The sequence below is a fragment of the Nyctereutes procyonoides genome, unplaced genomic scaffold (assembly GCF_905146905.1).
Source record: "Nyctereutes procyonoides isolate TBG_1078 unplaced genomic scaffold, NYPRO_anot_genome, whole genome shotgun sequence".
In the NCBI taxonomy this organism is placed as follows: domain Eukaryota; kingdom Metazoa; phylum Chordata; class Mammalia; order Carnivora; family Canidae; genus Nyctereutes; species Nyctereutes procyonoides.
The window spans coordinates 35,351,013-35,374,277 of NW_026575043.1; the positions used below are offsets into that span (position 1 = coordinate 35,351,013).

The following is a 23,265-nucleotide window of genomic DNA, read 5'->3' on the forward strand; positions in this document are numbered from 1 at the left end:
AGCATGATATGGGACTCCATCCCAGGACCTTGGGATCATGACCTGAGCCGAGGGTAGATGCTTAACCAACTGAGCCACCCATGCATGCTGTGTTTTTTATTATAGCTGTCATGAAGTAGTATTTCATAAAAATTGTGGTTTTGATTTGTATGTCCTAGTGACTAATGATATTGAACATCTTTTTGTGTGTTTGTTGGCCATTTGTATATTTTCTTTGGAGAAATGTTTATTCAGAGCCTTTGCCCATTTTAAAATTGAGTTCTTGGGGTACAGGGTGGCTCAGTGATTGAGTGGCTCGCTGCCTTTGGCTCAGGTCATGATCTTAAGGTCCTGGGATCAAGTTACGCATCAGGCTCCTTGCAGGGAGCCTGCCTCTCCCTCTGCCTATGTCTCTGCCTCTCTCTCTGTGTCTCTCATGAATAAATAAATAAAATCTTTAAAAAAAATAAAATTGAGTTCTTGGTTTTTTTAATTGATTGTAAGAGTTTTTAATGTGTCTTGGATATAATTCTCTTATTAGATGTAGAATTTGCAAATATTTGGGAGGATTAGATGTTATTACTGGTTTTGTTAGTTTGTATTAGAATTTAAAGAACGTTGATGAGGGTTTATTGAACTAGTTCAACTTTTGAAATGCAGAACTTGTTGGTTCAGTATTGTTTATTATCTATTGTTTGATAAGGAATTCCCCTAAAACTTAATGACCTAAAGCAGTAAATTGTTTCTCTTGATTCTGTGGGTCAGCAGTTGGGACAATTGGAGTTGCCTGCCTGACCATTCTGCTGGTCTCCTGTGTGACCTCGCATGCAGCTATAATCAGCAGGCAGCTGTGCTGACTTGGAAGGTCCATAAAGGCTTCACTCACATATCTGCACATCAGTTTTCCCGGCATGGCCTCCCCGTGGTGTCTCCAGCCTGGACTTCCTTAACTGCATGGCAGCTGGCTTCTGAGGAGGAGGAGGTGGAAGCTACCAGTCCTCAGAAATCCTAGAACATCATTCTGACACAGCAGATCTTAAGGGCGGTGGGAATCACCTTTTTTTTTTTTTAAGCTTTTATTTCTAAGCAATCTCTACACCCAGTGTGGGGCTCCAACCCAAAGCCCCAAAATCAAGAATTGCACACTCTACCGAGCCAGCCAGGTGCCCCTCACCTCTGCGTTTGATGTGAGCAGTGGCCTGTTTTTACAGGGAAGCCAGTGATTGTTGGTGGCCCTCTTGAAGATTGGCTATCACAAACACTCTCCTATCTGGGGAATAAGCCTTCCAGCCCAAAGGGGGCATGGGGCAGTACAACAACCTCCTCACCGTCTTAGCCTCTGCTTCACTGTAGCCCATACTTTAGACCTTAATGACTACAGTCCCATTTCCTTTGATCAAGCTGGTTCTAAATCCCTAACTCCCAAGAGGAGGCCCCAACTATTTGGAAGAGAAGTATTTTTAACAGGTGTTGGAAATTTCCTGTCTTTCTTTCTTTCTTTTTTCTTTTTTTCAGAGACAGACATACTGCTTGGGTACTGTCATCTGATGCTCAGCTTTTTACTACTGTTTAGGCTCTTCATAGCGCTGGATACCAGTCAGTGCAGTAAGGCCTTTCTGTAAGGGCTGGTCAGATGGCAGCCTGGGTACTCTTCTTACCTGCCCCTCCCACCGGAGACTCCATCAGAACAACTGTGAAAGAATTGAAAAAGTGGGACCCTAGAGCAGGGGCAGGGATGGGGAAGAGTAATTTATCTGTTTCTGGAGTCTAGGAGGGTCTGGAAGGTATAAGAGGCCACAGAGAAGAGGCTCACCTCCAGGGGAGTCCTGGCAAGCTGGCAGGTCCAGAGGTGTCCACCTCGAAGGAAACTGGGGTGTTAATGGGCACCTCAGGCTGCCTGGTGTGTACCCCAAGGCCCTATTCTGTACGCTTCCTGTGTGAGCTCATGTGATCCTACATAAGCTCTATGAGGCAAATATAGTATCACTCTCCCCAGTTTCAGAAGAGGTGGCTCTGGCATACAGATGTTAGTTAATTTACCCAGGAGGTCACAGATCTGGGTAGAAGTAGAGCTGGGAATGGAACCCAGATGGCCTGATATCACCACACTCTTAACCACTTCTCTTACTGCCTCCCATCTGTCAAAGCAAAAAATACCCAAACAGCCATTTTAATTCCTTAGCACCTTTAATTCCTACAGATAGGACTACTCTGCCTAAAGGAGGCTGGTGGAAGTAAAAATAATTTTTGTGCCTGAGGATAGTGGGTTATTGTGAGAATAGTGACTCCAAACATTTGAACCAGCCTTTCAAGATTCAGGAAAATTTGGCATCTACTGGATGAGAGCACAGTCGGGTCCCAGAAGCTCTGTGTCAGTGCTTATAGCAGCAGTGTGTGGTGATGGTTACTAAAATTGGGTGCATTTCTAAACATTTGCTTATTACTTGGTTGTTTTTATATTAAGCATTTAAGTTAAACACTCATCTGTTCTTTTGCATTTAATATAGTATTATGCAAAAGTAGTATATGTTTCCGGTTTACAGCATAGAAAGGACTAGTACAGAACTAAACCCCCACTGAAAGGCCAAAGTGAAACATAGGGACCAGGGAGGCTGCGAGCATCAGAAGTGGGAAGCTTCCTTAGGACCAATCAAAGAGAAGGGCCTGAGCTGAGCAGCCAGTCAGCTGGAATAAATAGGAAAAAGCATAGCCTGGGAAATAGGGTCAGGGCCAGCTGTGCTCCCAGAAAGGGAAGAAGAGCATGTCTACGTACACCTGATAAAAGGAGGTGTTTTCCTACCTTCAGCCTTTTTAAGAGACCTCACAGGGCAAAAGTCTGGCTTTGACTGAATCTGAATATACCTTCTGCTCTCCCTGTTTAATCGAGTGTGGCTGTGGGACCCCGCCAAGAATTCAGGCATTAGAAGCACGTCTTAGAGCTGAGAAAAGAACAGCTGTGTACACTGAAAAATGTGAATACATGAAAAGACTGGCATTCTCTTTCTTTTAAAGTAAGCTCTACATGGGGCCTGAACTTATTAGGACCCTGAGATCAAGAGTTGTATGCTCCACCAACTGAGGTAGCCAGGCACCCTAAGACTAGCTTTTTCTTTTTCTTTTTCTTTTTCTTTTTCTTTTTCTTTTCTTTTCTTTTTAGATTTTACTTATTGATTCATGAGAGAGGCAGAGGGAGAAGCAGGCTCCTTGCGGGGAGCCCGATGCGGGACTTGATCCCAGGACCCCGGAATCACGCCCTGAGCCAAAGGAAGATGCTCAATCTTTGAGCCACCCAGGCTTCTCAAGACTAGCATTTTCTTAACAATTGCTGAGATCTGCCAGGAAAGTTGAGCTGGGTGCAGCTGGTTCATGAAGAAGGTTCAGTAGGCAGTATTCCTTTCTCTATTCTGTCTAAATGTGTGACAGTCTGGACTCCTGCACCATCCTTAGTTTACATACTGGTTCAGAAGCTTCACTGTCAGTTCTCATTATTTGGTTTTCACCAACTATGTTTGTGGTAGCATGTAGTAAGGCTGAGAGAAGTGCATAAATTTATCTAGCCCTTGTGACATTTTCTCCCATTTACCTGTGAAGAAACTGAAATGTAGGGCAAGTCACTGGTAGCATGCAGAACTAGCTTGCTTGTTTACTTGCATTTTTTCTGTGGGTTTTTTTGGGGGGATGGGGAGTGGTTTAAGTAGGCTCCACCACACCTAGCATAAGGCTTGAATTCATGATCCTGACATCAAGAGTTGCATGCTCAACGGACAGCGAGACAGTTACCTCTCTGTCTTGTTTATTTATTTATTTTTAAGATTTTATTTATTTATTCATGAGAGACAGAGAGAGGCAGAAACACAGGCAGAGGGAGAAGCAGGCTCCATGCGGAGAGCCTGATGGGGGACTCGATCCTACGACCCGAGGACCACACCCTCGGCTGAAGGGAGGTGCCCAACCGCTGAGCCACCCAGGCATTCCTGTCTTTTTTTTTTTTTTTTTTAATCTGGGTAAGAAGAGCGCTGGCATTTGTCTTATTATTCATTTTTTGTATGTCTAGGGTATTTTAGAATATGTAAAAATAGAATGTTAAAATACATGACTCCCAATGGGATACGTATCAAAGGCCTCCTGTTACCAAGAACACTGGGTCTGGAGCAGCTGCTCAGGGATTTGATACATTTTTCAATATATGAGGAAGACTTTCAAATAGACTTTGTAGAAATTGTCTAAGGAAATTCAAAGGACCCCGAATACTCAAAACAATCTTAGAAAAGGAAACAATCAGAAAACTCTTACTTGCGAATTTTTAAATGTACTACAAAGCTACTGTGATCAAGACCATGTCATACTAGCAGAAGGATGAACATACAAATCAATAAGGTAGAATTGTGAATCTACAAATAAACCTTTGTGTTTACTGCTAATAGATTTTTTTTTAACATGGGTGCTAAAAGATTTCAGTGGGGAAAAATAGTGTTTTCAACAAATGGTGCTGGTACAACCTGATTACCATATATAAAATACTAAGGTTGGAGCTCATCTTCACACCATATACAAAAATTGATTCAGAATGGATCAAAGACCTATATTTAAGAGCTAAAGCTTCTGTTTCTTAGAAGAAAATGTAAGCATAGATCTTTGTGACCTTGGATTAGGCAACAGTTCCTGACATGTGACATCAAAAGCACAAGCAACAAAAGAAAACCTAGGTTAGTTTGACTCATCAAAATTTAAAACTATTAAAAAGAATTAAAAACTGTTGTGCATCAAAGGACACCATCAAGAGTGAAAAGACAACCCATGGAATAGGGACTGGTATCCAGAGTATATAAAGAACTTCTCCAACTCAACAATAACAACAAAAAACCCAATTTAAAAAAAGGGGGATAAAAAATAATAATAATAATAAAATAAAAAAAGGGGGATAAAGGACTCTAACAGACATATCTCCAAAGAAGACATACAGATGGCCAAGAAATACATGAAAAGCTGCTCAAGGTCACTAGTCATTAGGGAAATGCAAATCAAAATCACAGTAGACATACAACTTCACACTCATGGCTGGAGACATTGGAACCTCCTATGTTGCTAGAAGGAATGTAAAATGGTGCAGTCACTATGGAAACATTGTGATGATTCCTCAAAAAATTAAACAGTTATCAAATGCACACAAAACTTGTACATAGGGCACCTGGGTTGTTCAGTGGTTGAGTGTCTGCCTTCTGCTTGGAGCGTGATCCTGGAGGCCTGGGATCGAGTCCCACATCGGGCTCCCTGCGTGGAGCCTGCTTCTCCCTCTGCCTGTGTCTCTGCCTCTCTCTCTGTGTCTCTCATAAATAAATAAATAATTTTTTTTTTTTAAAAAGGTGGTATATCCATACAATGGAATGTGTTATGACCATATAAAGGATTAAAATGCTGACATATTTCTGTAACACAAATCAATCTTGAAAATATCATGCTAAATGTAATAAAACAGTCATAATGGTCCATATATCACTTGATTGCATTTGTGTAAAATGCCCAGAGTAGGCACATCTACAGGGACAATGTATTAGTTTCCTATAGCTACTGTAACAAAGATTAGCAGACTTTGGAGGCTCCAGTCTCCGGGCTTATGGCTTTGGCCTCTTGGCCCAAAACTCTACCCTTGTGGTCATCTTTCCTTTTTTTGAAGAGTAGCATGTTTGCAGCTGAGTCATTTTATCAGCCTGTTTCCTGCCTATAGAATTTTGGGAGCCTAACACCCTTCTTTGATTCCATCCAGTCTCTTTCCTTTTCAGGCCAAACTGACAGTGTTCCTGCTGGTATAACACGCATATGCCTTCGTGGGTCTCCCATGTATGTGACAGGATTCACACCATTAGAAAAGTGATTTCTTCACTGATCTTTCGTGTATGATTTCATCCCTGTCCTTGGCTTCTGTGAGATGACTGAAGGGATTCATGAATACTGCCCTCATTCCTTTTGGCAGTAGCAAAGTTTGTGTCCAGCCACACCCTGGCCTTTTCTCTAAGAATGCACCTTCCTAACAGTGAATCCCCTCAGTTTAGCTTTTTTTTTTTAAGATTTGGATAGCCTCAGAGTTTCCCAAACCATCCATATCCAGGTTCCTTTTTTGCTTAATAGTTTTTTCCTCAGTTTGTTTTCTCTCTCTTCTCATATTTTACTCTGACCAGCAAGAAGAAGCCAGGCCAGATCTTCCAAAATTTTGCTTGAAAGTGTACTCAGACAAATATCCAAATTCATTGCTTACAAGTTCTGCCTTCCACACAACTAGGATACAGTTCAGCCAACTTCCTATCACTAGACTACAAGGATTCTCTCTGCTTCAGTTTCCAATGATGTGTTCCTCATTTCCTCTGAGCCCTTTCCAGAAGCACCTGTAACATTCATCTTTCTACCAACGTTCTGGTTTTAATGAGCTTCCTCACTTCCTTTGAGTCCTAAGTGGCAGAGGCTTTAGCATGCGCATTTCTACCAACAGTGACCCCTGTTGCCTGACTCCCTCCTTTTTGCCTCTTATTTCTTGTGGACTGGGTGTTAGATGGGAAGAGCCCATGGTGCAGTGGTGTCATGAGCAGTAATATATCTGAGGTGATGCCCTGTATTCATATTCCCCACAAGACCACAATTGGCCAGGGGTTTAGTTTAGAGAGTGACAGCCTCACTCTTCTCCTAAAAAGTTCCCCATCCACTTCTCATCTGATGGTTCCACTGTTTAACTGAGGATCACAAAATGGTAATTGTCCTTAATTCTATCTTTCCTTACACATTTATTAGAAGGAATTTTTCTGCAAAGAAGGGTTTTCTATTATCAGCCAAGGCTTCTTGGTTGCTTGAAACACAGCCTATTCTGAATGACCAGGAATGCTTTCCTCTCCATCATCCCTCTGTAGCCCAAGGGCTTGATACCCTTGGTTACCTCCAGGGGCGATCAGTAGGGCTTGAGGATGGGAGTGAGGGTGCTTCTTTCCCTGTGAGTATTATGAGCTTGGGGCTCTTGTGCCTCAGTCCACCGCACTGGTTCATTTTGATGCTTCCATGGTCCCCTTCCTTACCAGGGACAGCCCCCAAGCACCCTCCTGTCCCTTTTAGGGCCCCTTATCATGACTCTATTCATCTTTTGCAGCTTACTTGTGTCTTGGTCCCAGAATGGGCCGTTCATCTCTGGAGCCCTGGTTCCTTTTTGAGGGTGAACTGGTATTTCGAGCATGCAGTGTGGACCCTGGTGCTAATGGCTTCTGCACCTTTTTTGTGAAGAGAGCTAAGAAGTAATATATTTTTGTAATAACAGCAGCAACCTCAAAAACCCCATAATTTCACAGATATTTCCCATTCCAATTTAACTTTACAGGGTTTCACTTTCATTTTAAACGTGTATCTTTTCTCTTAATATAAATACCTTGGCTTCTAATACCATTAGCATAATTACTTGCTCTATTCTAAGATATTTTTGGGGGGCGCCTGGCTGACTCAGGGGAGCATGCAGCTCTTGATCTCGGGGTTGTGAGTTCGAGTGCCAGGATGGCTGTAGAGATTACTAAAAAAAGCAAATAGACTTTAAAAAATGGAACGAAATCCTTTTGAAATAAACAGACTAATATTACCACTAATATTGGTAACAGATAATAACAAAATGTGGCATGAAGTTTAAAATTTCTTTGCAGCTCTGTTAGTCCTTAAAGTGCATTCCTTCTACTAAGGATGTGCAGGTTTTTGTTTGCTTTTTTTTGTTTTTTTAAATAACCACTTAAAATAATTATTTTTGCTATATAATTCTGACACCTGCCTGATAGTTGGCTTATATATTTCAGTTTATTTTGAATTTTTTAGGAATTGCACTTTTTTCTTTTGGCTTGTTAGTTTTATGTTCAATTTGGTAAAAAAAAAAAAAAAAAAGTACCTGCTTCCAATGTGAAAACCATAAAACAATGTGTGAAGTCTCATTTCCAGCCCAACCCCTGGTATCTCTGGGGGTAACTGTTTATCTCCGATTTTGGTTTATCCTTCCAACATTTCTTTTTGCAGATACAAGTGCATATATGTATTCAGATTCCCCATGTCTTAGACAAAAGGTAGTGTACAGTGTGTAGTGTATGGTGCCTGGAATTTTTTATGGAGCCTGTGTGTGTCTCTGCTCCTGCTGCTCCCCCCACGTCTGTGTGGGGAGGCATCCTTCACTCTTGTCATTGGGCCTTCATGCTAGACTTACACAGGTCAAGCAAGGGTTTAAACTACAAAGCTTTCCCCCACACATTTCTGTCATCTCATATGCAAACCAGACACCACGCATCTGCCTCAGTAGGTGGTTGGGTGGATTAAATGCATTGATAAATGTAAAGGTTTTGAGCTGTGCTTGGCACCACATTAAATGCCACAGTGTTAGCTCTTACTACTTGGTCTGGGAATATCCAGCCACATGTCATAGCCATGACACTTAGATTTTTTTTAAGATTATTTATTTATGTATTCATGAGAGACACAGAGGCAAAGACATAGACTGAGGGAGAAGCAGGCTTCTTGGAGGGAGCCCAGTGCGGGACTCGATCTCTAGACCCTGGGATCACGCCCTGACCTGAAGGCAGACGCTCAACCGTTGAGCTACCCAGGCATCCCAACACTTAGATTTTTGATGTTGAGTGAGGGAGATGGTAAAAACTGAGTGAAGCTAAGGGACGTCACATGCTATTCAGGCCTTTCTCTGGAGTAGTCCCAGAGAGGAGGGGTGCCTGGGAGCAGAGCCTAGGAATTCCCACAGTGGGGTAGGCCAGTCAGGACTTCTGAGTTAAGAACCAAGGGAATAGGGATCCCTGGGTGGCGCAGCGGTTTGGCGCCTGCCTTTGGCCCAGGGCGCGATCCTGGAGACCCGGGATCGAATCCCGCATCGGGCTCCCGGTGCATGGAGCCTGCTTCTCCCTCTGCCTGTGTCTCTGCCTCTCTCTCTCTCTCTCTCTCTCTCTGTGACTATCATAAATAAAAAAAAAAAAAAAAAAAAAAAGAACCAAGGGAATAAAGCAGCCCGTCCTAGGGGACAATGAAAGGTGCAGTCTCAGACTGCAGGGTCTTCTGAGAGAGGAACACTGGCAGCAGATGTGCAGCACTCAGCTCCCAGTGGTTCCTGGGTGGCCTGGCTGGCCATTGTGAGAATCTTGGCAATGTATTTAACCTATAGGAAAACCTCGTGGCCGCTGTGTAACTAACTGCTTCCGGTGCCTGTGTCTCCTGTCGGGTAGCCACACCTCTCCGTCCTTCCCCTGTCCCCCAGGCCTCATCATGCTGGTCTGGTCTGGTCCCCAGAGCCTCCACTCTACCCACCTGGCAGCGAGGTGGCCTCAGCTGGGAGCAAACCACGCTGGCCATCCAGCTCTGGGCCAGGGACTGCAGCAGGGCTCTGAGCACCCAGTCCTGGTTCTGTATTAAAGACTTTGGGGACACACCCCTGAACCCCATTTTTATTGTATCTTGCATCTGTTGAAAGTATCTGGTTGGTTTTTCAACATATTTCCTCATTTTATTTTTTATGGAATTAGAGAAAACTACAGATTCTTTTAAGGTATCCCCAATTTAATAGCTGGCCCATGGCCTTAACAAGACATCCTCTTACCCTTGTACTTGGCCACCTCATTTCCTGAGCTTCCTTTGCCCCCCACACCCCAACCTTCCTTGCTTCCTATTCACCACACTGCTGTTCCTCAAAGACCTGCTTCACAGGTGATCCACAGGCAGGAGCCCCAACACCAGGGGGCGCCATTCACCCCTAGATGTTTTCTTTCCTATCGGAAATTGGTGGGAGCAGTTGGAAATTGGGAGTGTTGACAAATACCTGCTAAGTGTCCCTTTGCTCCAGCAGAGGCTCACTGTCTCTCCGTACCTATCCCCTTTGCACGTGCTTGTCATCCCAGGCCTATTCCGCTCATGTTTGTCTCTGCTGGTTCCCTGAGCCAAAACAGAGCGGTCGGGTGAAATTTGGAGATAGATGAGGAGTAATGAAGATTTAGAAAGTGCCTATATTTTTATATTCTCCTGAGACCACTTTTCCCTGAAGGTGTTTCTTTTGACACTAGGTTTACTGTTTGTTCTTGGACTCACAGGCCTGTGTCCCCAGGGTAGTAGCACAGCAGGTGGCGTGGCCAGGTCCTGGGTTGTATGGGTGTCATCCCATCTGTTGTCGAGTGGACTCTCAATGCTGCAGTGACTTAGGAAGGAGGGTTGTGGGAGTAAGGCATAGAACAAAGGCTTTGCCCATTCTGGGATGCCTTGCTGGCGTTTCAAGGAGGGGAAGGATGATACAGCATCTCTGAAATAAGATTTTAATTCAGCCTTCATTGACCACAGGACAAACTCAACAGTGATGACTTCCCCAAAACCCCTGGGAGTGGGTGTCCTTGATTGCAAAGGGGACAGTCGGTAAAGGCAGGCCCTGCTGTGCAGTTCCAGCAGCCAGGCAGCCGGGAAGAAGAAGAAGGCCCTCAGCAGTGGCCTTCACCTGCCACCCTTGCGTGACACTGTGCCCTCTCCCTTGCCTGTGCAGTAAATTCTGATTAACGCAGATCTCCGAAAGGCACAGCCAGGGGCGTACATCCAGATTTGCATGCAAGCACGTCAGCAGTGAAAGAGCAACAGGCCCAGTATTAAAAGCGAAAGTACTTGGATACAAATAGTGCAAAGACAGAAGCAGTCCGCCCATGTCTACTGCTGATGTGCCTTGTGACCTCAGGCTGGCCCCTCGTCCCCTCTGGACCGCTGCCCCCTCTGTGAGAGGAGGGGTCCCTGAGCTGGCTGACAGCCCTCTCAGTTGAGCATTTACCCCAGCGTGGAAGGAGCAGCAGTTTGACGCCTCTCGGTATCCCTCTTGGCTTTTTTGTTTCTTTGTGCTTTTTGTTGGCCTGCTGTAGCTGAGCACTGACAGCTCTTCTCTGAGAGAGATTCCAGAGGACGCCGAGCCAGGCGGGCTAAGAGCCTTTGAGGAAGAACCCTGTGCTCTGCGACACAGCAGCGCAGGGGGGTGGGAAGGGCCATCACACAGCTTCACTTCTTCATCTGGGATTAACCTGCTTCCTGTTTTTACTTTTAGGACGAATACCTTTCTCTCGTGGCCAGGCTCATTATCCATTTTCGAGACATTCGTAAGTAAAAATTTATATTTCTGGGTGTTTTTGATGGCCAGGAGAGGTTGGGCCTTTCTTGGGGCGGTGGGGGCTTTCTTGGCCACAGTGCCTGCGGCAGAATGTCTGTAAAAAAAAAAAAAAGCTCCTGTTTTCTGGGAAGTTCAACATTGCTTTGCATTTGATTCCATTTCCCATCCTCTCAAAGCCTCAACCTCAAAAATGCTGATTTTGGCATAATGGAAATGTTAGCCTTCAAGTGGTCTGGACTATTTTTGCTTGTCCATGAACATCTCCTTTTTCAAAAGACTGTTGCCTTTGTCTCTAGGCAGTTCTTAAATAAGCCAGGTTTATCCTGGAAAAGAAACTTCCTTCCCTAGGAGTTGGTTTATTGACCCCTGGGCATCTAACTAAATGTGGCTCCTGTGTCAGACTGGAGCTTCATGAGTTTTGCCTCTGGCTCCCTACCTGCTGCTGAGGGTCACCCATCGCCTCCTGCATTCCAGCCCCTCTGATTCATGGGATCCTGCTGGGGTTGCTGGGGTCCTGTCAGCCCAGCCTGGGGGCATCAGTGGCTCTTGAGAAGTATGTGTCCTTGCAGACTGGGCTCAGGAGTCTTGGTGGTCTTGTATGTTATGCATAAGCCTGGAGGACACTTGAGTATTCCTGGATGGTCACAGTGTTTAAAAGAAACCAGGTTGGCGGGGCCCTCTGGGGTTTCAGTCAACAGCGCCTCCTGCCGGCCTGGCTACAGTTGTGTGACCACAAGAGATGGGTTCCTCTTGACACAGCCTGTCTTTGGAGCACACACTTGGCCGTCCAGTGGCTTCTGTCTGGACTTGTAGAGGTGGCTACAGTTTTAGTCAGTACTCTCAGACAAAAGGAGATGTTGGGAACCCCAGAGCCCCTGTGTGGTCCATAGGTATTGCGTTTTTCCATACTGACTTTTTACTAGAATGACAGCTGGATGAACTTGATTCTACTCTCTTTGCCATGTTTGGGAAGGTCCGATGGTGTTTAGAACAAATTGCCAGAACTAGGAGCCTGAGGAATGAGCAGCCTGGATGAGACACCTTGATTTGTCGTGGCAAGTGGCTCGGCTTGTCAGGGCTGGGCTGTCTTGGCCTGTTTGGGAAGTGGCTCTAGTACAGGTGTACACAGCCTTGGGGGCCAGGCATATCCCCTGCCTGCTACCGGCTTGTCCCTCACCCAGCGAGCAAGGCCCTATTGCAGCACTTACCCCCTGGTGCTAGGGGCAGCTATAGATCTGACTTCTAGCCAACCTTGGACAGACTCACTTTCCCCATGGAGAAAGTGGGGCTGCTGCCTCACCAGAACAAGCTGAAAAAGGAGGTGTCGTGGCAGTCTTGGCACCGTTCCGGGCCCATCGCGGATCCCTACAGCTCTCATGTTTGTTGCTCGGGGCCCCACTGAGACCCTGCACTCAGGAAGGACAGAGAGCCAGATTAGGCCCACAGCAAGCTTCTGCCTGGGAGGCAGTTCTCCGAGGCCCTGGTTTGACCATGGGCCGTTCTAGACCCTCTTCCCTCAGACCCCCATAAGTGTCACTTTTGCCCGGAGTGGACACACATGCACACACGCATGCACGCACACACACACGCCCAAGGTATCTTTTATCTTTTCTTTAATTTCAGCAAATGACCTCTAGGCAAATGCCTCCAAAGCTGACTTACTGTGGAAATATGTGGTTATATAAAACTTTGTTTACTTTATTTTTTGTTTCTGTTTTTTTTAAACGCAGATAACAAAAAATCTCAAGCTTCTGTCAGTGGTAAGAGTTTATCCTGTTTGAATTAAAGTTTTATTCTAACCTTGGGTTTGGGGCTGCAAGAATGTGATTGCGGATGCTTGCATGCGCCTGGGTTAAGCTGTCATTAGAGGAGAAAGTTCACAGAAAGAACTCTGGCTGGCCATGAGAATAGAGCCACGCCCAGCCCTCCTCCATGCTTCCTCTTTCCTGGCTGGCTGCAGAGACCTCACCATCCCATATCACTCAAATACTGTTTTTGTCCAGCGAAAAGATAATTAAAAACTCACACAGTTATGGAGACTTATCTAAAATTTTGAGCTATCTGGAAGAGAATTATCATGGTATATTTACTATAATAATCTGTAGTAGTATTTTTTTTTCTTTTTTTTTTTTTGTAGTAGTATTTTTTAGAGAGTAGCTATGAGTTCACTTCCTCGAGGGACAAAGTTTCTTTGTAAGTTAAGAATTATTATCTTTTTAATTTCAAGACTTTATCATGTGGGAACTGTTGATGTGCGCTGGTGTTGCTGACCAAGCTGCCAGTGAAGGGGTTTAGCAAATCCCTGATGGCCAGCTGAGCTCTGATCTGTTAGGAAGGGAGCCAGCTTGGCATGCTGTTTGTCTCACTGCAGCAGTACAGCTGTAAATGCTGGGTGCCCAAGCTTGTGTCGACAGAGCTGGCTACGCCTCTCTGGGTCCGACCTCCTTGCTGGGCTCTCTCGGCACATGCAGGGATTATCAGCCAGTCAGGGCTGAGTGGGATCAAGAGTGTATGGCCAGGAAAATGTCTGGGTTCTTGGCATTGGAGTATGGGCTCCTTCAGCCCCCAGTTTTGTTCAGGGTACACTGGCTGGGCCATACCTGTGTCTAGGTAGTTGTTTGCCCTGAGTTTCCACTGTTGTGACAAGAGTCTTGGGCAACTTGTTCCACATGATGGCATTGCTCACTGAGCAGACCCCACTGCCTACTGGCAAGTGTCAGTGTGCCTCATGGCCCTCTGTGGACCCTTTCCGCATGCCTCCTGCACACTTTAGCTTGTTTTGGTGTGATGTCCTGAAAACTCCATAGCAGGGGTCCTGCACAGACTTAGCAGAGGTGGGCTTCTGGTGTGCGCGGAGACTTGTAACTTCCCTGGAAGAACATCTGTCTATGCCCCCTCAATTCTCTAGCCCACAGGCTCTTTCTTTCTTTCTTACTATGAAGAAGGACCTGCTGTCCTTTTTTTTTTTTTTTAAGATTTATTTATTTATTTATGATAGAGAGAGAGAGAGAGAGAGAGAGAGAGAGAGAGGCAGAGAAGCAGGCTCCATGCTGGGAGCCCGACGTGGGACTCGATCCTGGGACTCCAGGATCGCACCCTGGGCCAAAGGCAGGCGCCAAACCGCCAAGCCACCCAGGGATCCCCAAGACCTACTGTCCTTTGTTGTCTTTGGGGTTCCAGCTGTGTCTCACCCAGCAGAAAGGGTGTACAGCCAGGATGGGTGGGAGCTGCTACATGTCTTCAAGGATTTGTTTGTCCCACAACATCAGGACCTTGGCACAGGCCAGACTAGGGTTTTAGATGCGTTCCCTACCCAAGAGGGCTCACGATCCAAGAGCAGTGACACACACACTGGCATTTTGGCCTCTGGGATGTGGTGGGCAATTGGGGGCCCAGAGGCTCCCAGGATTCTGGCCTTTCACTGCTTGGGGCTTTGAGGGAGTCATGCCTGGAGGTGGGAGGAAGTGTGTGCTCTGTGAGGCCTCATAGCTTTCAGAGCTTTGCGGTTCAGCAGGCACTTGGCTGAGACGCTTGCCCTTGTGTTCCCGCAGACCCTATGAATGCGCTACAGAGCCTGACTGGTGGGCCAGCTGCAGGAGCAGCTGGAATCGGCATGCCTTCTCGGGGCCCAGGACAGTCTCTGGGCGGGATGGGTGGCCTTGGCACCATGGGGCAGCCGATGCCCCTCTCAGGGCAGCCACCCCCCGGCACCTCAGGGATGGCCCCGCACGGCATGGCTGTTGTATCTACAGCAGCACCACAGAGTGAGTACCATGCTTCTCAGAGAACCTGCCACTTTCTTTGCAGACAATGTACATTTTATTCCTTTGCTTAGGATGGTATTGAGGAAAGCTTGGAGAAACTCCAAGTAGCTCTGTCTTTTTATCTTTGTTATATATGGGGGGAACAAAGTTCCAAACCTTCTTCAGGCTATCAGAGGGTAAGTGACACCTAGGCCCTCCTACCCCTGGGCAGGAGTGGAGGACTCAGAGGAGATTGGGATAGTCTGGATTCAATCCAAGGAGTTGTGTTTTGTAACTGAAGTAATTATGTCTCAGGCTATTCTCAGCCATAAAGCAGTGCTGTCAGCACCTGCACAACCCCCTAGAAGACACCTATCTCAGGAGCCATCCCTTCCATCGTTGCCCTTGCCCCTTGACCAGGCATCCCTGAAGGAGATGCCTTGGCCTCTTGGTGCTTCTCTGCAAGACCCGGCCCCTCATCCCCTCCATGCAGCTCCTCCAGCTGGTAGTGGGTATGTGGTGCAGGTCTCCCTCTCCCTTCTAGGGCCTGTTTTACTGGACCTTTGATTTTCACAAACAGTGATTCAGCATGCAGAGTGTACTTCAGTACTGTGAGGTGCTTTGGTACTTTTTCCCCCTTTGTATTAATTTTTGTGTGTGTTTTTCAAAATAGTTTAAGAGTCACAGGAAGTTGCGGAATGGCACAGAGAGTGCACACATGCCCTTCACCCAGCTTCCCCAATGCTAACCTCTTAGTTCATTGTCAAACTGAGAAATGAACGTTGGGACAGTCCTGCCAACTCGAGTGGCCTTTTTTCAGACATCATCAGTTCTTACGTGCGTGCTTGCCCACAAGCTGACGTGGGTATAGTTCGTGAGGTTTGTAATGCGTGGTATCACCACCACAGTCAGCATGCAGCACCTTTCCATCATCTCTTAATAATTCCTCCTCCCTCCAGCTTCAGGCCCTGACAACTGCTAATCTGTTCCCCAGCACTATAATTACATCACTTTGCAAATGTTACATCGATGGAATCACACGTTTGACATTTTGAGACTGGCTTTTTTTTCACACAGTGTAATGCCTTTGAGATTCTCTAGGTTGCAACAGTAAATCATTCCTGTTCATTGCTAAGTTGTATTCCATGGAGGGGATGTTCCACAGTTTACTTATCCATTCCCCTGAAGGACTTTGAGTGGTTTCCAGGTTTGAGCTGTTACAAATAAAGCTGCTGTGACCATGGTTCATGAACAGGTTGTAACATTTCGATGTATTTTTCTCATGAATCCCTCATAGTAACCCTCCAAAGAGAGCAGCGTCCCTACATCTGCTTTGCCCACAAGAGCTGGGGTCGAACCCAAGCTGCCTGATCCGAGCACCCCTGTTTTTTGTTTTTGTTTGAGTTTCCTGTGGAAGTGTCACTTTGTTCTTCACAGAGGCCATGTGCAGCCTCATTCCCATCCACTCCTGCCCTGGAACCCCCCCATCCCCAGGCATCCCCTTCCTTCTCAGATCATCATTCTCTTCTCCTTACTGATGTCTTGCCATCTGACACTCAGCTCGTGTTCTTCATCTCCAGCTCCTTTGTCCCCTCTTGTCTTGTCAGTGTATCTGACATGCATGCAGGGTGGCTCATGGAAGGGTGCCCTGGAGAAGTACCACATCTGGCTCTTTTTTTTTTTCTGTTATGCTCTGCTTGAACTTCTTTTTTTATCACACTTTTATTTTTTTTATATTTTCTTTATTTATTTATGATAGTCAGAGAGAGAGAGAGAGAGAGAGAGAGAGGCAGAGGGAGAAGCAGGCTCCATGCACCGGGAGCCCGACGTGGGATTTGATCCCGGGTCTCCAGGATCGCACCCTGGGCCAAAGGCAGGTGCCAAACTGCTGCGCCACCCAGGGATCCCACACTTTTATTTTTTATAATAAAAAATAGCTTTAAAGTGTATGAATTTAGAATGCTAGCATTATTTGCCTTGTTGTCTCACTCCTAAGACTGTCAGTTCAGTGGCAAAGCTTGGGCATCTTGCCTATAACCCCCCTCCCCCCGCCCAGTCTGACCTTGACCCACATCCTGTTTTCAGCTTCTGAGGGACCTGGTCTTCTGTGTAGGTTGATGTGGGTTCTCTACTTCCATGTCCTACTGCTGCCTGTCAGAGTCCTCCCTTTCCGCCTCAGACCGCTTGCCTGCCTGGTCTGTGAAATAGTGGTTGTGGCCTTATGGACATTTGTTATTCCTTTCTGACAGTTTCTCCGAATGCCACTGTGGGATTAAGGCAGCTTCAGGGCAGGGCCAGGGGTTTTGCAAGGGTTCTTAAAGAATAGCCCGGGACACACTGTGGTAGTCTCTGGTGACCTGGATTCGTCATGGAAACAGACTGACTGTAGGTGAGGCTGGGGGGGCTTGAATACAGCATTAGAAGGGAGACCTACTTTTCACTCTACATTTCTGTTCCTCAGTGAGTTTTATATCATGTGTCTGTAAAACCAACTTTAAAAACAAGGCCTGTTTCTGGCTGTTTGACAGACTGGATGCTGAGGAACCATCGTCCTTCTAGCCAAGTAGATCCTAGCTGCAATTTGGATTGTAGGACCAGTGGAAGGTAGAAGCATTTGCCTGCTGTGCTTTGGCCCACTGCAAGATTAGATAAAGCAAGCCTGAAATCCCTATGGGTAGCGGGATTTGTGCTGGGGCCTTTGGCATACCTCACTCCCCCAGAAGGAAGAGCAGATTGGAGGACAGTGCCCTTAGTTTAGACCTGTGGGAATTGCAGATTAAGGTCAAGCATTGAGCACACAATCAAAGACCAGACCTGAAAAGAAGTAGAGGCACCAGGAGGAGGAATAGGAACAGTGAACAGATGTGGAGATGCCCAGGGACCACACACAGAACCACTGTTAACTATGGGCATGGCCTGATTAAAGAAATAAAGGATGGAATTCCAGATGAACAGGCACTATAATGGCTGGTAGAGTGGCCAAGCAGTTTTGAGAACAAACCAGGGAAAACCTGTAGAAATGAGAAATAAAATTATTGAAACTAAAAAGTGGAAATGAATGAACAACAGTTTAGATACAATTAAAGAAAGAATTTGTGCACTGGAGGCAACATTTGAAGACACTATCTAAAATGTAGTCCAGAGAAGAGGACATGGAAAATAGGAGGGTGAGAAATGCAGAGGTACCTGGGTAGCTCAATCGTTTAAACGTTTAAGTCGTTTAAGATATGAAATCATGGGGATCCCTGGGTGGCGCAGTGGTTTGGCGCCTGCCTTTGGCCCAGGGAGCGATCCTGGAGACCCGGGATCGAGTCCCACGTCGGGCTCCCGGTGCATGGAGCCTGCTTCTCCCTCTGCCTGTGTCTCTGCCTCTCTCTCTCTCTATCATAAAAATAAATAAATAAATAAAATTTAAAAAAAAAGATATGAGATCATGCACATCATGCATGATCTCAGGGTTGTGAGATGGAGCTCCACGCTGGGCGTGGATCCTGCTAAGATTCTCTGCCTTATCTCCAAAAAGAAATGCAGAGGATAAAATTAGAGTCTAACAACTAATAAAACGACCGAGTAGTGAGAACAGAAGCACACCAGTCTGTGAGGAGCTGGTGGCTAAAAACCCCACGATCCCAAGCAGGATAAATAAGGCATCTCTGCCTTAACCCATTTTTGGGAAATCACAGAACACCAAAGGCCAGAGGAATACCTTAGAAATAGCCAGTTGCTAGAAATGAGCAAGAAATAAACTCAGTGGACTTGGTGATGGTATCAAGAAGAGAGAAGGAGGTTGGTGGAGCCCAGGGGGTAGAGCTACCGACCTTAGTCATGTGCCAGCAAAACTCCCAAGGACTAGAGGGAAGCAGACATTTTAGGTAAACAAAGTCCAAGAGACCTTCACTAAAAGGTTTTTTATTTGCTCACCCTTTCCTCTTATTTCTCAGACTGTCCTTCCTGTGATGCCAGATGTAAAATGATGGAAGAAACTTTTTTTTTTTTTTTTTAATTCATGAGAGAGAGAGAGGCAGAGACACAGGCAGAGGGAGAAGCAGGCTCCATGGAGGGAGCCCAATGTCGGACTTGATTCCAGGTCTCCAGGATCAGGCCCTGCACTGAAGGCGGCACTAAACTGCTGAGCCACCTGGGCCGCCCAAAGAAACAATTTTTATGTGAGGTAGCCAGTGTGTGTAAATCTGAGCAGTGATTCTCATCTATTTTGTACCCTGAGGGATATTTGGCAGTATAGGGAGATATTTTGGATGTCACAACTGTGGGAGCACTACTGGCATCTAGCGTAGAGGCCAGAGATACTGGTAAACCTCTTAAATGCACAGGACAGCCCCCTACAACCTAGACTTCTCTATCCCAAAATTTTGGTCAACACAAGGTTGAAAATCCCTGGTGTAAACAAAAATCACTTCTATAAAAAAATAATGCTCCCAGCTATAACTATACAGATTTGCTACAGTCCAAGCACTATTTTGAGTATTTTACCTATAACAGATTTTTATTTATTTATTTATATATATATGTATTTATTTAAAATACCGTATTTATTTATTCATGAGAGACAGAGAGAGGCAGAGACACAGGCACAGGGAGAAGCAGGCTCCCTGTGGGAAACCCGATGTGAGACTCGATCCCAGGACTCCAGTATCAATGCCCTGAGCTAGGCAATGCTCAACCGCTGAACCACCTAAGTGTCCCCTATAACAGATTCTTAATTCTTAGTTCAGTGTGTGTAGGTACTGTTATTTCTCTTCCACTGAGGTACAGAGCAGTGACAGAGTTGGGGCTTGAGTCCAGGCAGTCTGGGTCAGAGGCTGTACCCCAGACATTATCCCTTCCTGCCTTCTTTTTAAAAAATTAATTAATTGATTTTTTTAAAGTTTTATTTGAAAAAAAAAAGTTTTATTTGAGGAGGGGGAGAGCACAAGTTGGGGGAGGCAGGCAGAGGGAGTAGGAGAAGCAGACTCCACCGCTGATCAGGGAGCCTGAGACAATGCAGGGCTGCATCCAAGACCCCAGGATCAAGAGCAGAAGGCAGACACTTTTAATGGAAGTTAAATTTAAATTAAAACAAATTGCAGTTGAAATTTTAATTGTTTTAATGGAACCAACTGAGCCACTCTGGCTCCCTGTCCTGCCTCTTAATGTAAGTGTGCTATATGGGTGTAAGAAGATAAACAGTGACCAAACTAAATGGAAGTCAGGAAGTGTATCCCAAGTACAGATACCAAGTCTATCATGTGCATGTGAAACCTATTTTAAAAAATAGTGTTCTGAGGTTTTTTATTTGGGAAAGAGGTTAAAATATGGGTAAATTTTATACTTTGGTAAGTTAAATATGCATGATGAAATTGAAAAAATAATTGCTTTTAAAAAAGAAAAAAATAAAAAGTAATTGCTAAAACAATAGAAATAGTTTGTAAATCCCAAACCAGTACAAAAAAGTGTAATAAAAAACCAAAAATCCAAACAACATGCAAAATTCAGCTCAACCATCCAACAAAAATATAATTCGGAGGGACTTGCATGGTCTAGTCGGTGGAGTGTGTGACTCTTAAATCTCAAGGTTCGATCTCTGCATTGGGTGTAGAGATTACTTAAAAATAAAAATCTCTAAATAAATAAAGATGTAAATATACATATATAATTCAGAAAAGGAAGGAAAAAACTGTCAGTTATACCTCAAAAAGCTGGAAAAAAGCGGGAGGGAAAAGAAGCTTAGGAAAGAGAAGACAGGATCCCTGGGTGGCGCAGTGGTTTGGCACCTGCCTTTGGCCCAGGGCGCGATCCTGGAGACCCAGGATCGAATCCCACGTCGGGCTCCCGGTGCATGGAGCCTGCTTCTCCCCCTGCCTGTGTCTCTGCCTCTCTCTCTCTCTGTGTGTGTGACTATCATAAATAAATAAAAATTTTTAAAAAAAGGAAAGAGAAAACATACAAATAAGTTGAGAAATACAAGCAATCACAATATATGTGAATGTGTTGACAAAACTTTCCTGCTAAAAGATAGGAAATGTGAGATTGTAAATGAAAGGCAACGCTACAGCTATATCGTCTTTACAAGAAACCCACCTAGAATATAAGACACAAAAAGATTTTAAAATGAAACGTGCGTTGGACAGTTCCTCCTCTCAGTTATTGATAGTTAAGCAGACAAGAGGGGGTGCATCTAGCAAAGATTTGAACAGCATCGTCATCTAGGCATGTGGATGGAACAAATACAAGAATAAACCGTAAAACAAGCCTCAACACTCTCACAGTAGTGCTGCCATACACATAACGTCTCCTCGCTGTCAAACAGAAGTCTGTAACGAAAAGAGAAATTTAAAAATTCATACAGCAGCAGAATGGCTAAAATAACACTCCCAAATGCTGGCAAGGATGAGAAGAAACCAGATCACTCGTACATTGCTGGTGGGAATGTAAAATGGTTTGGTTCAGCTTCTTTAAAAATTAAACATACAATCCTGCAGTCACACTCTTGGTCATCTATCCCAGAGACAGGAAAACTTAAATTCCCACCAAAACCTGTATGTGAGTGTTTGTGGCAGCATTATGATAGCCCAAATCTGTGATCACTCCCAAATGTCCTTTATGGTATGAATGGTTGAACAGAGATACCTGTATCATGGAATACGACTTGGCAGTGGAAAGGAAAGAGCTACTGATACTCATTGCATCCTAGATGATCTTCAGGGAATCATGCTAAGTGAAAAAGGCGGTCATCCTAGAGAGCCCCCATTTACGTAACATCTTTGAAATGACAAAATGCTAGAAACTGAAGACACCTTAGTGTGTTTGCCCAGGGTACTGAAGGAAGTGACACCAGGTGGTGCTGGGGGATCCCTGTGATGTTGGAACTTTCAGTATCTTTGACTCTGATGGTGACTGAATCCACCCCGGTGAGGAAGTTGTATAGAACTTAACACACCTACACAAATGAGGACACATTCTGATTGTGTCATTATGTTATAATTTTGCAGAATGGTACTGTTTGGGGAAACTGGGCAAAGTGTACAAAGGATCTCTGGATTATTTCTCTTTTTCTAAAATAACAAATTTTTGAAATTATAATTCACATACTTGTGGTTCACCCATTTAAAGTGCAACGTTCAGTGATTTTTAAATGTGTTCACAGAGTTGGGCAACCATCACCACAATCAATTTTAGAACATTTTCATCACCCCAAAAGAAACTGGACCACAGAAAATCCTGTAAATGTTTGTTGATATCAGCATGATTCATAACCACCAAAAGGTGGAAACAGCCCAGAGGTCCATCAACTGATGGGTGGATAAACATAGCAAATCCTTACCGTGGAATACTATTCGGCAATAAAAAGAAATGAACTGCGCCTGCAACATGGGTGAACCTTGTAAATATTACCCTCAATGAAAGAAGCCAGTCACAAAAAGCCACATGCTGTGAGATTCCATTGATAAGAGGTGCCCAGAATTGGCAACTCCGCAGAGAGACCGAGAGGAGCTCAGTGGTTGCCAGAGGCTGGGCCTCTTGGCCATTCCAAAGACGGAATTGGCCCTTTTCTCTCCTCTCTCTTGTCAGAGAGAAATTCAGAGTAATAAATTCCATAATCAACGCAGACAGTGTCCCCGGCGCCTCCGTTGGTCTCTCCTACATGGAGTGTGGAGCTCCAGCGGCTGTGGGCGCCACGGGCCATAGGCCCGCCCTCCCCGCGGGCGCCCCGCCTGACTCGCCGCTCTGCCTCCAGCCCAGCTGCAGCTCCAGCAGGTGGCGCTGCAGCAGCAGCAGCAGCAGTTCCAGCAGCAGCAGGTGGCGCTGCAGCAGCAGCAGCAGCAACAGCAGCAGCAGCAGCAGCAGTTCCAGGCCCAGCAGAATGCCATGCAGCAGCAGTTCCAGGCGGTGGTGCAGCAGCAGCAGCTCCAGCAGCAGCAGCAGCAGCAGCAACACCTGATTAAATTGCATCATCAAAACCAGCAGCAGGTACTAGGTGCCCCGGCTCCATGCTCAGCCTCCCCCATCCGTGGCCCTGGAGCCATGGACACGCGCCAGCCACAGTTCTGGGTGTGGGGACCCGGAGGTGGCCACAGCTCCTCCTGATGCCCGGTGCCCGGGCTTCCTCCTCTGGGGGCTTCCCACAGAGCCCAGGGCAGGGAGGAAAAAGAGGCCCCAACTTGTCAGGCGGGCACTCGGATGGTACAAGGAGGGCCTCTCCATCAGGCTTCATGTCTGGCCGTGGGCCTACTGTGTGCCAGGGAAGGGAGGGGACGCTGGATCCATGGAGGCTTCTGGGTATAAGCGATTCGTGTAGGCATTAACCGAAGCAAGAAATGAGAAGAGCACTCCAAGGCGCAGGGATGCCTGAGCCATCCTATGAGCATGTTTCTGTTGAGTACTTGCATGCCTCCTGTTTTGTCTCTG

General features: G+C 45.7%; 1 protein-coding gene across 3 annotated transcripts in view; it reads left to right on the plus strand.

Moving 5' to 3' along the window:
- MED15 (mediator complex subunit 15) overlaps nucleotides 1–23,265 on the plus strand; it is a 70,154-nt gene that overhangs the window by 27,453 nt on the left and 19,436 nt on the right. For all 3 annotated transcript variants that reach the window (XR_008664078.1, XM_055322526.1, XM_055322524.1), the window contains exons 3-6: nucleotides 11,054–11,105; nucleotides 12,847–12,876; nucleotides 14,668–14,880; nucleotides 22,595–22,827. Coding sequence is in view for 2 of the 3 variants with exons in the window: in XM_055322526.1 (XP_055178501.1) it covers nucleotides 11,054–11,105; nucleotides 12,847–12,876; nucleotides 14,668–14,880; nucleotides 22,595–22,827 (528 nt within the window). In the remaining variant the exon portion in view is untranslated. The remainder of the gene's footprint in view (nucleotides 1–11,053; nucleotides 11,106–12,846; nucleotides 12,877–14,667; nucleotides 14,881–22,594; nucleotides 22,828–23,265) is intronic.